This window comes from Perognathus longimembris, chromosome 9 (assembly GCF_023159225.1).
Source record: "Perognathus longimembris pacificus isolate PPM17 chromosome 9, ASM2315922v1, whole genome shotgun sequence".
Lineage (NCBI taxonomy): Eukaryota > Metazoa > Chordata > Mammalia > Rodentia > Heteromyidae > Perognathus > Perognathus longimembris.
This window is the reverse complement of record NC_063169.1, coordinates 68,496,598-68,513,126: the sequence shown is the minus strand read 5'-3', so window position 1 is coordinate 68,513,126 and position 16,529 is coordinate 68,496,598. Positions and strand designations below refer to the sequence as shown.

Sequence of the window (16,529 nt, the reverse complement as noted above, 5' to 3'; positions counted from 1 at the left end):
CTTTTACATACAGGTAAACATAATAGGGGTCACACTGGCTAAAATACAATGTTACACATTACCAAGCCTACAGGGCAGCATGGCAAGCGTTTGGGGTAGCCTCGGAGGCTCACCCCCGCCATCACAAAGCTGGGTGGTCTGCAGAGGGAAGCTTCCGGCTGAAGACAGAGAAGAGCCCATCACTGGCTTTCAACCCATCGGCCAGCTTCCCGGGGTGTTGCTGTGCTGTGGAAAGCACAGAGCGGGGACCGCCCGGGCCCCGGCTTTCCCGCAGGCCTCCGTCCTCTGAGTCTGGCTCAATTCCCTGGGTGTTGAACGGGAAGCTGGCAGAGGAGGGCAGCTTCCCCCCCTCCCTCCCCCCCACCTCACCTTGCTCTTTCCCAGTGCAAGCTTGCTCGTGGGCACGCTGGAAAGCGCTTTCCAGCGTGCCCGTCCTCTGCATGTCCCTCGCAGGGCCCCCGGTGGGGCCCAGCCTGGAGCCAGCGTGCCCACAGGCCTGGCCACGTGCTGGAAGGCAGGGAGGGCTGTTGAGAGAGAGGAAAGCCCGCCTAGCAGGAAAGGGGCGAGTGTCTCCCCCGGCCACCTGGCCCCTGCAGGCTGGGGACCCTGGCTTCCCTGGCCAGCAGTAGCCCCGCCTCCTGGTGGCCGCTGCCTTGGGCCAGACTCCCACCCCGCCAGCACAAAGTGTCCACCAGCGCCGCCACCACCGGCCCCCAGCTCCCGTCCCGGCCTTCGCTCTGCTCTCTCCTGTCCCGCCCCGACCCCTCCACCCCCTCTCCCACCCCAGATCAGCAGTCTCAGGACCGGGACCCATTTTCGGCCTGAAGTCCCCTTAGGATAAGACAAGGGACGCATCTGGGGACCTGGGGCCACCAGGGGCTTCGGCAATCGAGAAATGGGGTCTGCTGCCCTCTGCTGGCCCTGTGAAGAAGCACTTTTCAAAGTGTCCAGTACAGAACATCCCAAAGGCAAAGGGCCCTGAGGATAAGAGGTGGCAAATTGAGAGAGAGAGGGAGGGAGAGAGAGAGAGAGAGAGAGAGAGAGAGATCAGCTCTCCCAGTCCTGCCAGCCCATCTATGGTGGGGTTTAAGTCTCCATTGCAGCAGGGCTGTGGCCCCCAGGGCTGGAAAGGCCAAGGTGGGGGGGGGGCGGTGTCGATTGAGTGAGGCCGGCTTCCGCACCCAGCGTGCCACTAGCACAGCCCACTTTTTCTCTCAGGTTTGCCCACCTTCAAAAGGTGCAATCCTCCTGCAAAGTGAGGCCCATGCAAAACCTTTTCCAGGAGAAACCGTTGGAGGAGCAGGGGGGTTTCCCACTGTTGGTCGACTTTGCATGGACAAAGAACACCCTGCAGAGGTAATAACGGGTGTGGATGATGAGGATGTTTCTCAAGCATCCCCCGCACAGATCTGGGACACGCACACCGGCCATAGTGCACAGGCCTGGGACACGCACACCGGCCGTAGTACACAGGTCTGGGACACGCAGCCCGTGGTGTGGCTTCCGGAGTCTAACTTGGTTTTGATGGGTTTCAGGCTGGAAACAGAAAGCTAATAAAGCTCTGCACACGACTAAGAAGTAAGCTCTGCGGTCGTGGTCAAGGGCAAGCGGATCCCCCTCCCTCCCCCCCCTCCCCCACTTCCATCACTGCTTGGCTTTGTGAGATGGCTTGGGTTTCCAGGGTGATCAACATCCTGCAAACACAAGATGCTCATTCTGTGTCCTGCCACCTTGGGGTGAGGAGACGGGGAGTTCCGCAGAAGCCCGGGGCTGGGCGCTGGCAGGAATTCCCGGCCCATCCCCCCGGCCGCCGCCTCGCCAGCCCTGGGGGCCTCGCCCCGTGGGTGATCTGCATAGGACTGACGGAGCCTGGGGCTTCCCGACATCTGCCGGCACCCTCGGACCTGGGTGGGGGCGCCCAGGGGGTGCAGGCCACAGAACCTTACTGAAGAAGGCCGGGGTAATGGGCAAGGACTACTGGTGGGTCACCAGCAGCCCTTTGATACAGAGGGCGCCCCACACGCAGCCCCCCCAGCCCCCCACAGGGGACGCCCCGCGCGCAGACCCTCCGTTGAGGACTCGGCCCCAGCCTGTGGCACCCCTGGGAAGTAGCGAGGGCCCCTTGCAGCAGGTGGCCCCGTGGGCGGACGCCCTTGGAGGTAGGGGCACCTGTGCCCACGGGTGGTGGGTCTCGCAGGGAGGGAAGAGGCCCAGGCCACCACAGCAGAAAGAAAGACCGCAGAGAAAGGCCGCCCGCTAGCGCACCCCTCACGTAGGAGGACACGGGGAGCACTGAATTGGAGACACACACGGTGGACATGAAGTAGACTGGGGGTTCGCTACAATGAAACGGGGTCCCCCCCAAGGAAGGGGATTTCTGGTTCCCCCAAGAGTCCATCACACAGTCTCCAGCTACAAGATGACAAAAAGACAGATTTATTGGGGAAGTAAAAAGTGAACAAAAAGTGACCCGACCGGCCTTGGTCGCGGCCCAGACTCGGGAGCTGGGATGTGCGCACACCTGTGCAGCCCAGACTCGGGAGCTGGGACGTGCGCACCTGTGCAGCCCAGACTCGGGAGCTGGAACCGCGTGTGTGTGGCCTTCCAGCCTGGTTATAAGGCAAACATCACAGACACACTTGCCACACGCAGGTGACCAATGAGGATACAGCACTTACAGAGCATGCTAGGCCGCACGCAGGTGGCCAATAGAGTTACAGTCTGTCTCCTAGTATCTATTTGAACCAACCTATCATTTCAGTTAGAACTGGCGCATGGATTTGGCGGGGCTCACATGATGCAGGTGGATTCGCCTACCCATGGGAGGGCACAGGTCCCCTTGAAGCTCCCAGGCCTCAGGTGGTCAATCTACATAACTTATCATAATAAAGGGGAGCTTCCCTGGATTGGGTGGGGGAGGGCTTAGTGGAGATGGAGTCGGCTTCTGCTCTAATCTGAGCTGGAGTCGACCTGAAGTTCCTCCACAGCTAATGATGGCACTGGCCAGATCTGACCTCCCTATTACAGACACACGAGAAAAAGGACTGGTTAGTAGATTCTGTCTTTTCTGCCCCCAAATACTTCCTTCAGCACCCCGGCACTGGCCGCCTCGAAGGCAGTTTGCGTTGTTCCCAGCCAGAGCAGCTTCTGCAGCTTGAGTAAGAGGGCAGCACCGGGAGAGGAGTGGACCACCGGGCGGAAGCAGGAGGGCCGGGCTGGGGGGGACCGGGTCCTCCCGGCCTGGCTCCCGGCGCCGCGGGTCTCAGGATTTCTGCCCCCACCCCAGGCCCAGCCCCAGGACTTCCGCATGGGTTCCCGCCCGCAACCATCTAGGCCCTGCCCCATCCGTGATTAGTTGATCTAGGAAGAGATTTTATGGCTTGAAACCGGGAACCAACACTTCCTGTCCTCACTGCAGATTTCTAAATAGTTTTTTCAAACACTGAAATAGGAGTTTTAAGCACGCGCAGGCTGGATATGAGGCACACCCGTAATCCCCGTGCCACTCGGAGCAGAGACTGCCTAGGCGCAAAGAATTCCAAGACCTCACCTCCATCAGTGAGCCAGGCCTGATGGTCACACCTGTGACCCCAGCTGTGCAGGAGGAGGACGGTCGGGAGCTAGTCCTGGCAAACACATGAAACTCTGACCTTCACATTGTTGTGCCAGGTCGCTAGACGACCACCAAGAAGGCCACCGAGACTCAGACGTTCCGAAATGCAAAAGCAAGGCGAGGCTTTATTCAAGCGAGCTGCAACTCGGGCCTCGTCCTACCCACCGACACAGCAGAGGTTAGGAGGGAGCCCCGAGCTGCGATTCCACAGGGCTTATAAAGGCAAAAAACAAAGTTACAGCAATCAGGTGTTCAAGCAAGCAAGATTAGGACACAGGTACAAATCTGATAGGGCTCGAGGCATTCTGGGGGTGGTCAGAGTTAAGCATTCCCAGCAGTTAGTGTTCTAGACCGACTGGGCCCTAATGGGCTTGCCCTGGGTCTGCTCACAGGGCCTGCTTATCTCAGGTTCATGTGGTAAAGTGGGGTTCGCGTGGTAAAATGGGGCCTGACTTCTAAGTCTGACACTTCAACATAATTAAAAGCCAAAAAGGGGCTGGGGGCATGGCTCAAGTGGCAGGATACTAGGCTAGCAAGTGGGAGGCTGTGAGTTTAAATCTCAGTACCACCACAAAAGAACAAAAGGGATACATTGTCTGGTGAAAGAGAAGCACAGACTTGATCCCAAAAGCTCAGACAGTGTTTCCACTGCATCCTGTGGAGATGGAAATGTGATGGGCCATGAATTGACTTGGGGGGAAAGAATGACATTTTATAACGGCCCACAATTATGAAAGAAATTGTAAGTAAGGGGATGGCTAAGTTTGACCTGACTAATCATTATGCAATGGGCTGGAGGACCAGCTACCTGCAAACGAGAACGTCCCTGGATTTTAGCCTCCAGAAACTAAGTAAATACTAAACTGCCCAAATGAAAGCATAAAACATTAAGCCTGCAACATGACTCAGTATACATAGTATCAGAACATCGTATAACGTATACAGTTATTCTATATATATATAGGATTAAAAGTTTAATTAATGATATACCAAAAATGTTAGGATTATGGAAAATGTACAAGTCCACTGGGAATAAAGGCGTTTGTATTATAGTACAATATTTTCACTTACGTTACAGTTTCTATTGCTTGGTGTCCTTTATTGGGGTATCAATGCTTATTTGTAATGGAATCTGAAATCATGTGTCTGAGCTGTCTCCCTGTCAGCCCAGGTTGGTTGGTTCTCTCATCTTGAAGCAAAGACCTGGCCAGCTTGGCTTGCTTGGGAAGGTGGGCTGAGGTTCGGGGTGCAGCCATTTTGCAGAATCTGCCATACGGGGGACACTCCAAAAATGAGAATTAATTTTTTTGTTTTCTGGTCGGTTGCAGAGCTTGAACTCTGGGCCTGGGTGCTGTCCCCGGGCTCTTCAGCTCAAGGCTGGTGCTCTACCACTTGAGCCACAGCGCCGCTTCCGGTTTTCTGGTGGTTCATCGGAGATAAGCATCTCGCAGACCTTCCTGCCTGAGATGGCTTTGAACTGCTGTCCTCAGATCTCAGCCTCTTGAGTATCTTGGATTACAGGCGTGAGCCACCTGCGTGCGGCGAGAATTAATGTTTCTATGGCTTTCTTTCCTTCTTTACCCAAAAGTAAAGGAATGGAGGAAGAGGGGAAGATGGCGGCTTGGGGAGGGAGGAGAAAGGCAGGCAGCCGAAAGAGGAACATCACTTTCACCACTTCCTGTAAGCTCCTGTCCAAGGTACTGTTTGCCCCTTCTGAGCAGAGTGGGGCGGGGGAGTGCTGTTCAACCATTAACCTCCTTTGCCTGTCGGGCTGTGGTGGCCTGCGCTGGCCTCACGGACACATCGGGGACGGGGACAAAGTTCTCCACGGCTAGCCTAGCCCAACATGGAGCAAAAGGAAGTCTTCCTTCTCCTTCTTTTATTTCTGAAGTCAGGTAAGGCTTGATGGTTTTGGTTGTGGTGTCATCATTACTACTCCCCCTCCCCCCCGCCCCGAATTAGATGCACACTTGTTTTATGGGCAACTTGCTCACATGAGTTTGGGTTTAAAATCTAGGACTGTGGACTCCTCCGGGTCTACATTTAATCTCTCTGTGAATGCTGTTAGGTTGTGTGTGTGTGCGGAGGCAGGGCTGGGGGGCGGACACAGAAAATAATGGGAGATTTTTCAGATCCCAATGACCAAGCCAAGGAAGTAACAATTCTGTTTGAAAAAGTTGTCAATGTAACTAATGGCTGCAGAGATGCTGACTTTGGCTGGTTCTCAGTTTGATTAAGTGATACCATTTTTGTTGTTATTGTTGTTAAGCTGTTACATTCCTGTAACATTCAAATGTGAGCAATGAAATACTCTTTTGGGCATAGTTGATCTCTGGCATGCGTCTGTGGGCTCCGGTTTGAGGCCAGCTTCCTGTGGGGAGATGTTTGCCTCTGAGGCTTGCAGAAGCAATATGCATCAGTGCTTGAAATGATGTGTGCATAGTCAGTCATTCAACAAATAGCCTTTGATGATGGCGGGATATACCAGGCACACTTTTATACACACCTGTGTGCGAGTGAACATGTGTGTATCTTTCACGAACACTCTCTGTGTTGCTTGTGGTGCAGGCAGGCTATTATATACATGAAGAAATCCAGATTTACGAAAATCAGAGTGGGGTTGGAGGCCTGGCTCAGGTGGCAGAGCACCGGTCGATGAGCAAAAGCAGCAGGTGCTGAGTTCCATTACAACTCTCAGATTTCCCTTCCTCCCCCCCAAAATAAAAGGGATATCAGAGTTTTGGCCCATTGGCTAAATGTCCACATCAAGGAAGAGACTTGGATTTAAACCAAAGATTTCCAAGAAGGAATCTGGTAGTGTTCTCCATCAACCAAGTTGTTTAAAATGTTAAGAAACAAATCATCTTCTAGCCAGGTGACAATGGCTCATATAAGTCATCCTAGCTACTCAGGAGGCTGAAATCTGAGGATCCTGGTTCTAAACCAGCCTGGGCAGACAAATCTTACAGACTCAATCTTCAGTTAACCAACCTAAAGCAACAAGTAGAGACATGATTCAAGTGGTAGAGGGCTAGCCTTGAGCACAAAAGTTCAGTGACAACTCTCTGAATTCAAGCCCCAGGACTAGCATTATCTTCTAAATAGCAGATAGCATTATTTTCTAAATATGCCCATTAATTTGTTTTAATAAACAGCTTTACAGAGACTTAATCTTAGGTACCATTCACAGTACACAGTCTGTCCATTTACGACATGTTGTCCAAGGCTTGCAGAATATTCAGTGTCATTCAATTATTGGCATCATGAGCTTTAGAATATTTCCATTTCCCCCACTGACGGTGCTCTCCTTGGCTGTGACCTCCAATCTACGGCCCCTGAAAATTTTTCACCTATTTTTTTGTCTTTGTGGATTTGCTGTTTTGGACATTTCATAGGCAAAGTATGACAGGTGATGGCTCTTTATGTCCATGTGTTTGAAATTCAATCCGTAAGTTACCAGGTAAACTTTAACAAGTGGTCGTTTCTGGTTCAATACATTTGAATTTAGTGGGAGCCATTCAAAGAATGATCAAAACAATTCAGAGCAGGAAAAGATGAAAAGAAAAAGGTTTGTGTTTTTTTTTGAGGGAGGGTTTATAAGTGTCCTCTTTCAGCCATGGAAACTAGGGTTGAGGACAGCAGGAGAAACTTTCTTGCAACAAGGTAACAAATGTCTTAGCTGGGCTGCAGGGAAAATTCTCTCAGAAACTCTTTGAAAGGAAAGTACTTACTCCCATTTTCTATACAAAAATGACTTTCATCATTCCAGTGTGCTGAAATGAGAGGAAAGCACATTCTTTTACAGCCGTGCTCAGGGAGAGGTGGATAAAAACCTTCCATTTCCCAGCCTGCCAGCTTCTCTTTTAGACATACAAGTTTGCAATTGTGAATATACAATGTGATTGAACAAAACAACACACTAGGATCAAGTGGGCCACTATGATAGTGATAAACACCCACATTTAAACTGTAGTCTGAAAAAGATTTGTCTTACTAAAGATTTGCTCAATGTTTCTTTGTCAACAAGTTGTATCAAAAGGAGGGGGAAACAGAAAAAAAAATGGAGGGGAAAATTATAATGTAAAAGAAAAAAATAATTCTCTTTTGGGATACTTCCTTGGGGCTTCGGCTTGTTGGATGCTCTTAGCAGCTCTGCGCTACGAAACATGATGATGTGGCAAAATTAAAGCTCATTTAAGATTGCTATAAATGGGGGCGGGGGGAAGAGCCTCATTTTAAATATGTATAGCTTGCCCTGGCTTACCTTCCCAGAATTCTTTACAAAGGTTAACTTTAAATACTTCATAAATGTATTGTCTGCTTTTCAAATCACACAGTAATCTATAGAATTGACCAAAGCATAACCCCTCTTCACAGTGAGAGCTCAAATGGTGATTATGTTGGAAAAAAGGAAGATAAAGACATTCATATGAGCCTAAAATATCTACTTCTCCATAACCTATCCCACAGGTCCCCTGTAATGAGTTGACGTGTATCCGCCAACTGTCCATTCTGCCGTCTCCCCTTCTGGTTTGGGGGGTCTTCAGTGGCGGGAGGAGGGGGGAGCCGATGGCAGACGCTGCTGATGACTTGGTGCTAACATGTCGCCCTCCCCGGTTCTTCCCGCTCATCCTCCCCAGTTCTTCCCGCTCGCCACCTGTCCTGATCACTCTTTGACCCACTCAGTCTGGCTTTGGTCCCCAGTACCCCCCCAAGTGGTCAAGGTCCTAGGGTTGCCTAATCCTGGAAACATTGCTATCGTCTTCCCGTCAACCCTTTCTGGCCCCTCTTTCCTGTGAAAGCCACCAGCAGTCGCGGGAAAGAAGAAAGCCGAGTCTCCGGGCTTGGAAGAGACCCGGGTGGGGGGCAGAGCCTCAGAGCTGGGGTCCCGGGGCCCCTGAGTGTTGCTGGCCCCTCTGAGGGCCCTGGCCGTGCTCTGTGGATTTTGTCTCACAGAGAAGCCCAGGCCAATGTTTGATCCAGGCAAATAATTTTTTCCTAACTTTAAAAACTTGTTCTCATGCCGGGCACTGGCGGTCCATGCCTGCAATCCTAGCGAGTGGGAGGCTGAGAGCTGAGGATCGTGGATTGAAGCCAGCTCGGGCAGAAAGGTCTATGAGACTCTTATTTCCAACAAACCACGCAAACACTGGAAGTAGTGCTGTGGCTCAAAGTGGTAGCGCGCTAGCCTTGAGCAAAAGAGCTCACGGACAGCGCCCAGGCCCGGAGTTCAAGCCCCACAACTGACAAAAAAATTGACTGTTATGATAAAGGTGATGTACAGAGGGGCGACAGTTATACAAGTCAGGTAAGGAGCACAGGGCTTTGTGGGCAGTGTCGCTCCTTCCCGCGCTCTCTCCCCGTTTCCCCCTGTCATCCGTACCCATACATTTCCTACTTCATTTTCAACATAATGCCGGTGAGTTCCGCTGCCGCGGTCGTTCAGGCTTTCAGGCCCCTCGACACCGGAGCCGCCCACGCCCACCAAGGCGTCACGTGCTATGGGAAAGCACAAATGGCTGGAAGTCAAACGAGAGTCTCCAAGTTCCACTTAGGCCCCAGGACTGGAGAATCGAGACCCGCTGGGAAGACAGTTGTCACAGCGGGTCAACGGCCAGCAGATAAAAATGGAATCTCCATCCATGTAGTCACCCAGAGGCCACTGCGTAGCTTGAATCTGCTAATCGTGTTGTTCATTTCTCATGAACTGTTTTCCCCACTAACTCAGTGGCTTCCATGAACGCCGCAGGCCCGGCGTGGACTAGGCAGCGCGACTGGATGAATTCACAATGTCCACGAGCCCGCCCGGCCGGCGGCTCCACTCGAGTCTTCTGCTTTCAGGCCACGGGGGCTCTCTGGATGACTACGTGAGCACGCAGGGGGCTTCGCTGTTCAGCATCACCAAGAAGCACCCCGGGGCCAGCAGCGTAGCCGAGTGTGCAAACCACTGTGAGGCGGAGACCGACTTCACCTGCAGGTACTCGCTGCGTGGCACGTGCCACAGCCCCGGTGTCCACGCCGCGGTCCCGATGCCGAACAGCCTGTCCATCCACACTGCTATTCTAATGGAAGGACATTTTCCCACAGACCCATTAACAAAAATAAGCCGGCTGCCCGGGGCTCACGCCTGTAATCCTAGCCACTCAAGAGGCTGAGGTCTAAGAAGCGCAGTTCATAGTGAACCCAGGCAGCGAAGTCAATGAGACAGGGATCTCCAAGCAGCCCCCCCCCCAAAAGCCCCAAGTGGAGCTGCGGTTCCATCAGTTGAGCAGCAGACGTGAATGAAAAAGCGCAGGGACAGCTCCCAGGTCTTGAGTAGAAAGGCAAAGTGAGACTTGATGGGGTTGGAGTTTGAAGGAGTTCTTGTTTTTTTTTTTTTTTTTGCCAGTCCTGGGCCTTGGACTCAGGGCCCGAGCACTGTCCCTGGCTTCTTTTTGCTCAAGGCTAGCACTCTGCCACTTGAGCCACAGCACCACTTCTGGCCGTTTTCTGTATATGTGGTGCTGGGGAATCGAACCCAGGGCCTCATGTATACAAGGCAAGCGCTCTTGCCACTAGGCCATATCCCCAGCCCCGGGGTTGGAGTTTGAAACTGCTTGCTCACAGTCTCTGAAGTCCCTTTTCTTAAAGTTTATTATTGTTTCCTTTAGAAAAAAATGCTGTGAAAGGAAGTGGTTTATATTTGTACAAGACATGAACATTGACATGAGCTCCAGGTTTTTACATTTTTGATGCCATTACTGGGACTGGATCTCAAGGCTTCACACTCTTGCTTGGCTTTTTCTATTACTTGGGCTAAGTTTCGACTTCCGGATTTTTTTTCCTGAGTAATATCAGAGCTTTTCAGATTTTCCGATCTGGGACTGGCTTTGAACCGCGATCCTTAGATGTCAGCCTCCTGATTAGCTAATGTCATCATGCCGAATACTTACAGGACTCATGTAAATAGATGCGTCATCCACAAAGCCAGAGAAAAGAAAAAAAAAAAAAACATGAGTTTGAAGCCCTTTTGATTTACAGTGTAGCTACAGAAAGCAGAAATAAGGAGATATTTTTGAGGCAGCCAGTGGAGGCATTGCTAAGGACATACCGGGTGTATGCTTTGTAGAGGTTCAGAGGAGGAAAATGCTGCGGAGCCTTGAATGGGTAGTTGTGGGCAACCAAGTGCCCGGGGCACCAAGAAAGCACAAGAGATGGCAGGGAGGGACAGGGCCCTGTGCCCCCGATAGGAACCATGGGAAGACCAAACTCATGAACCCAAAGGCTTCCAGTGTAGGAGCTGTGGTCCTGAGCACCAGTCTGAGGAGGAAGGACCTCCGTGGCAGGACCACACAGGCAGGGGAAGGAGGGGGAGGGCTTCGTTGTGTGTTCTTGGTTGCTGGAATAGAATTCCTGAGCCTGGGTGATTTGTATAGGAAAGACGTTCATTCAGTGTGTGGTTCTGGAGGCTGGGAGTTCAAGCCCACGCAACTGCGCTCAACAAGGGCTACATGGTGAACTGCAGCAGGGCAGAAAAGTGAGAGTGAAGCAGGTGTGCAAGAGAGCCCGGAGAAGCAGGTGTGCGAGAGAGCACAGGAAGGCAGTCTTGCTCTACACCTCCTGCACCGGCTGGAAAGAGTTGGAGTTTAAATAAACGGAGTCAAAAAGAGCGAGACCTCGCCAATCCTCCTTCATGTCCTCGTCACTTCTGGAAGGGCCCGCACCTCAGTAAAGTGACGTTGGGGACAAGGCCTCCCCATGAGTTTTGGTGCGAATAGACCTGGTAAGAAGCACAGCAGAGGTGAAAGGGGTAGGGGGGTGGGGACGCAGAGCCAGAAAGTAGGGGGGAAAGTAGGAAGTGTGCAAGTCAACCAAGCAGACGGTCTCCGTCACAAAGTAAGTCTCCAGCACGAGGCAAAGGACTGAAGCAGGGCGCTGGTGGCTCGCTCCTGTAATCCGAGCTATTCAGGGGGCTGAGACCTGGAGGACGGCTGAACAGAAAAGTCCGGAAGACCCTACTCTCTAATTAGCCAGCAAAAAGCCAGGCTGGGGCGTGGCTCGAGTGGTTGAGTGCCAGCTGTGAGCAAGAAAGGCAAAGGAGCACAAGGCCCTGAAGTGAAGGCACAGTATTCGCATAAAAATGAGACAAGTGAGGGAAGAGGACACAGTGATTGGAACAGAAATAGAGGAAATTTCGGGGGGGGGGGTAAAGGTTTGAGAAACGTTTACTGTGAGTGTGAAGTGTGACTGTGGTGCTGAAGAACTGCAGCCCACTCCCCATCAACGCTGTGACAATGGTTCTGGGCTCCAACTACCTTTCAAACATGTTCTTCCCCCACCAGGGTTGGTTTCCACCAAGAAGGGCTTCATGGTATCTCTCTCTCTCTCTCCTTCCTTCCCTGCTTCCTTCTTCCTTTTCTTCTCTTCTCTTCTTTTCCTTTCTTTCTTGTCAACGTGATGTACTGAGGGGTCACCAGTGAGTGAGTGCATTTCCTATCAAACTTGTTAGCTCTTCCCTCATTTTCCTCCCCTCACGGTATTGTCCTACCCTTCTGCAGGTCATTCCAATACCACAGCAAAGAGCAGCAATGCGTGATCATGGCGGAAAACAGCAAGACGTCCGCCGTCCTCAGGCTGAGGGATGTGGTTCTGTTTGAAAAGAGAGGTGAGGAATCCTTTCTCTTTCCCCTCCCCGCCCCCTAATGGATGGGCTCAGCCAATGTGGCCCTAGAGTGCGGGCAACTTGCATTCTGGGTAAGGACAGGCTTTGCCACCTACCCAGCTACGTGAGAGGGAGCCGGTCACTTCAGGTCTTCGATCTCCTTTCTACTCAAATCTTGACTCCGTTTGTGCCAGTCCTGGGGCTTGAGCTCAGGGAACAGGCGCTATCCCTGAGCTTTTATCCTCAAGGCTAGCCCACTTCCGGCTTCTTGGTGTTTGAGCCAAGATCCTCAGATCTCAGAATCCTAAGTAGCAAGGATAGTAGACACGAGCTCCCAGAACATGGCTTGCTCTATAGTCTACTGGAAATGTGCAAAAAATTAGTCTCTTCTTCATAGCCTCCTTTAAAATGCAGACTGCGATCTTTGTTGTTCAGTCCCACTGGTCTGGATTTGGAGGTGTTTTTAGAGACTCTAAATTGTCATTAGATGTCTTTGAAGATCCAGATGAGTGGATTGCCTTTAACAACCACTCCAACGTTCTCTTGATAGCCAAGAGATGGATAATTGCAGGAATATAGCTCTGTAAGTCTACTGTATCACAGGGCTGGAAGAAGAACTTCCCTTTTCTTGGCAGTGTGTGACCCCGCTTCTAATCTCATTGCAACACTCTACATATGAAGTTAGGATTGGTTCCTGTCATCCTCTTGTCTTCTGGAGTCCATGGAGTTGTACTCCTCTGGGACTCTTTCCTTGCATCTGTCTCTAATTCTATTTTTAAAAAGGGATCTTTCTATTATCCTCTATTAGTGGTACAGGAGGAATTCATTGTTACCCATCTACCTACGCTTACGATATGTCTTATTGGACTCACCCTCAATCTTTAGTTGTTGCGATTAAAGAGTAGATGAAATCTAAATGGAATCCATTTCGGTGGTTACTTTTCACAAACAGTGAGTCAAAAATAAGCTAAATCTGTTCCCTGGATTTTTGGTTAAAAGAGGGGTGAGGGTCAGTGGGATCTTCCCCACAAATGTTAACATGGACACATGTCACTTGTAAATGGTTAACCCGCAGGCGCAGCTGGGCTTGGTTTGAAGTCTGAAGTTTGAGGCCTGACATGCTTGTTTTCCAGGGAGCAAAAGGTTATATAAACTCTGCCTAGGAACATGCAAACAAGAGCGAGGCGAAAAGTCAAAAGTCAGCTGGTGTTCAGCCCCGCTTCTTTGCTAGGGCTAACCTGGCAGGCAGGGGCTCCGGGGGACAGTCGGTGTAAGCTGGCAGGTGGCACCAGCTCCGGGTGACCCCCGGAGCTGAGCCACCACGGTGCCCTGAGCCCCCGCAGCCACGGCCCTCTTTAAAGGCATTCATTCATTAAGCGATGTCTTAGGACTATTTTTCCCAGACGACTGATCAATGAATCAGAACACTCGGCTCGCCTGGTGGCAGTGGCTCCCAGCTGTCATCCCAGCTACTAGAGAGACAGAGATCGGAGGGATCACAGTTCAAGGCCAGCCTGAGCAAAAAGTAGGACTCTCGTCTCAATAAACAAGCCAGGTGTGGTGACTCATGTCTGTCACTTCCAGCTATGCAAGAGGTGTAGCTAGGAGGACTTGATGCTGGCCAGGGCATAAAAATAATACCGTACATGAAAAATAACACAGTAAAAGAAGGACCGAGGGCCCGGCTCAAGGTGTGGCAGAAGGCCTGGCGAGCAAGGCGAAGCCTTCCGTGTAGAGAACGGCCCTCGCGTCGGCACGCGCTTTCTCTGGGTCTGGAGAAACAGAGGTGTTACCAGGAGCTCCCCACATTTCTTCCATCCGCTGGCCCAGTGGTCACGGCTGTCGTCACCTGGGCAGTGCAGTGACATATACACACGTGTAATCACACGTCGATTCCATAAGCTCACTGCATTTTCACATTTGCCGCCCTCACCGCCCCCCGCCCCCCGCCCCCGAACTCGCTGGGTCAACTGCATGCACCCGTCAATGCAGTGTAAACATGGTTCCACCCTTCCACGTCCTTCAAAGCGTTCAACGGAGTGAAAACCAAACCGCAAGGCGCGTTGACTCCCTTCACATTCCTTCCCCAACGTGGACCCTGGCCACCAGCAGCCCCTGGGCCGTCCCAGGGTGGCATTCAGGAGGGGGGCCGAGGTGGGAGGCGCGCCAGCTAGAGGCCTCCCTGGTTTGGGGTCTCACCCTGCCGCCGTGTTTTAGGCAGGACGGTGCCCACTGGGTAGCTGGCGGTTGGCAGTGGAGGCCGATGGAGAGCTTGCCCGTGGGCGTTCACGACAGTCGCAGCTCACAGGGTGCAGGGCACTTGTTCCGAGCGCGGCAGCCTGGTCACATCCAAGTTGCTGGTCTCTCTGGGCTTCTCAAAAGCCTGCTTTCCCCGCTAGTTACAAAGGACCCCCCCTCCCTCTTTCTGCCCCGTTACTATTTATTTCCTTGGCAATAAATGTCACTCGGAAGCAAGCAAGCTTTCCCCAAGAGCGTTTCTTGGAGTCTTCGGCCACGGACGGCAGGGCCCAGTCTCTTTGGTATTCCAGAGTCCCAGCCCCAGCACAGAGCAGTTGTGTGGACGGGGCTCAGGGAACTGCTTCCGAACAAAGGCATCCGAGCACGAAACGCCCCATGGACGGCAGCCCTTTCCCGGGGCTGTCTGTCATTCAGCGGGCGGATGATAAGTGGCGCCCAGCTCTTTTTCTCCATGGTGCTTTGCTGGGCAGACGCGGCTGCTTGTTGGGTTTCTGACTCCGGTGCCGGCTTCTTTCAGTGTATCTTGCAGAGTGCAGGACTGGCAATGGGAAGAGCTACCGAGGGACCATGGCCAAGACCAAGGATGGCGTTGCCTGTCAAAAATGGAGCGCTACGTCCCCACACAGACCCAAGTAAGGCTCTCTTCTCTCCTTGGCTTCACCAGCTGTATGTGAAATCGCCCTATTACGTCCGAGTCAAAGCAGAACGTGTGCGTGGCAGGCAGAGGGCGTTCTGATGCAGAGATAAATTAGTTCCGTTCCTTACAGGACAAAAGCAGAGAGCGATTGCGTTCCCTGTATTCTGTTTGTAGAATTTTCTAGGATGACTACATAGAAGGCTTAGTGAAAAGAACAACGAAGTTATAAGTTCAAGGCCACATTGAGAAAGGACCAAAGATGTTGGGGTATAGGGTCGGGTGTATCTTAGCCAAGCATGTCAAGGTCATCTGGACCCAGCACAAGAGAACACTGTATGCATAGGAAAAAGGAACACAAGGAGTAGTTTGCTGCTATCTTTGTGTCTTTCTGTTTGTACTGCCCCCAGTTTGGAGATAGATAACGTTTTTTTCTGTCATGAATCTTATCAGACACATTTTATGTGTTGCTTCCCCATGAGATGGGCAGATGTAATATTCCCATTACATAAAGTGAAACGATGAGCTAACTGACTGTCAAAGTCCCAGAATGTCAGGGAATTTGCAGTGATCTTGGTCATCTCTCTGAGGGAGTTGAGGTTCCGAGTTGGTGAGGGTCTCCCAAGAGAGGAAGATGGGAGGATCCCGCCTTTCTAGACCCCGAGTTTTGTGCTTTTTAATTAGTTAGCCAATTATTTTTGTGCTGAACTCAGGGCCTCATCTTCTCACTTGCCCTTTTCACTCTGAGGCTGGTGCTCTACTACTTGAGCCACAGTGCTACTCCCAGATTTTTGGTAGTTCGTCGAGGCTAAGAATCTCACGAACTTTTCTGCACAGGCTGGCTTTGGCTTGGATTCCTCAGATCAGGTCTCAGCCTCCTGAGTAGCTGAGGTTACAGGCGTGAGCTGCCTGCACCTTGTTGAAACTGCTAGGATTCTTACTGGGAGTGACGGCCATGAAGAAAGTGGGCGTTGGAGGCCTGTATTTTCTCCTGTCTGCTCCCCCGCCCAGCCCTGCCCCACAAGTAGTAAGAATGGTAGGGAAACAGTGAACGAAAGGTCTCGGGACCCAGTGCAATGCTCAGGGGCCAGGCCTCGCCCTCCAGCCAGGAGCCCGTGCCCCCTGCTGCCTTGCAGGCACGTGGGCCTCCAAAGCGCTCATTCTGTGTTCCACAGCTACACGCCCGAGAAATTCCCGGCCGAGGGTCTGGAGGAGAACTACTGCAGAAACCCAGACAACGACGGACAGGGCCCTTGGTGCTACACCACGGACCCGGACAAGAGATTCGACTACTGTGACATCCCAGAATGCGAAGGTCAGCAGAGGCCCTTGGGAATCCTTGCCACCCGCCTGTCACCTGTCATGTATCTACTTGGAATTAA

The 16,529-nt window shown here is 51.9% G+C and overlaps 1 protein-coding gene across 1 annotated transcript in view; it reads left to right on the top strand.

Annotated features, from left to right (window-relative positions):
• Positions 1 to 5,458: 5,458 nt before the first annotated feature.
• The window catches only part of Plg (plasminogen), a 30,617-nt gene continuing 19,546 nt past the window's right edge, over positions 5,459 to 16,529 (top strand). Inside the window, exons 1-5 of the mRNA XM_048354400.1 lie at positions 5,459 to 5,508; positions 9,455 to 9,590; positions 12,151 to 12,257; positions 15,031 to 15,145; positions 16,323 to 16,462. Of these exons, the coding sequence (XP_048210357.1) occupies positions 5,460 to 5,508; positions 9,455 to 9,590; positions 12,151 to 12,257; positions 15,031 to 15,145; positions 16,323 to 16,462 (547 nt within the window). The 5' untranslated portion in view covers position 5,459. The remainder of the gene's footprint in view (positions 5,509 to 9,454; positions 9,591 to 12,150; positions 12,258 to 15,030; positions 15,146 to 16,322; positions 16,463 to 16,529) is intronic.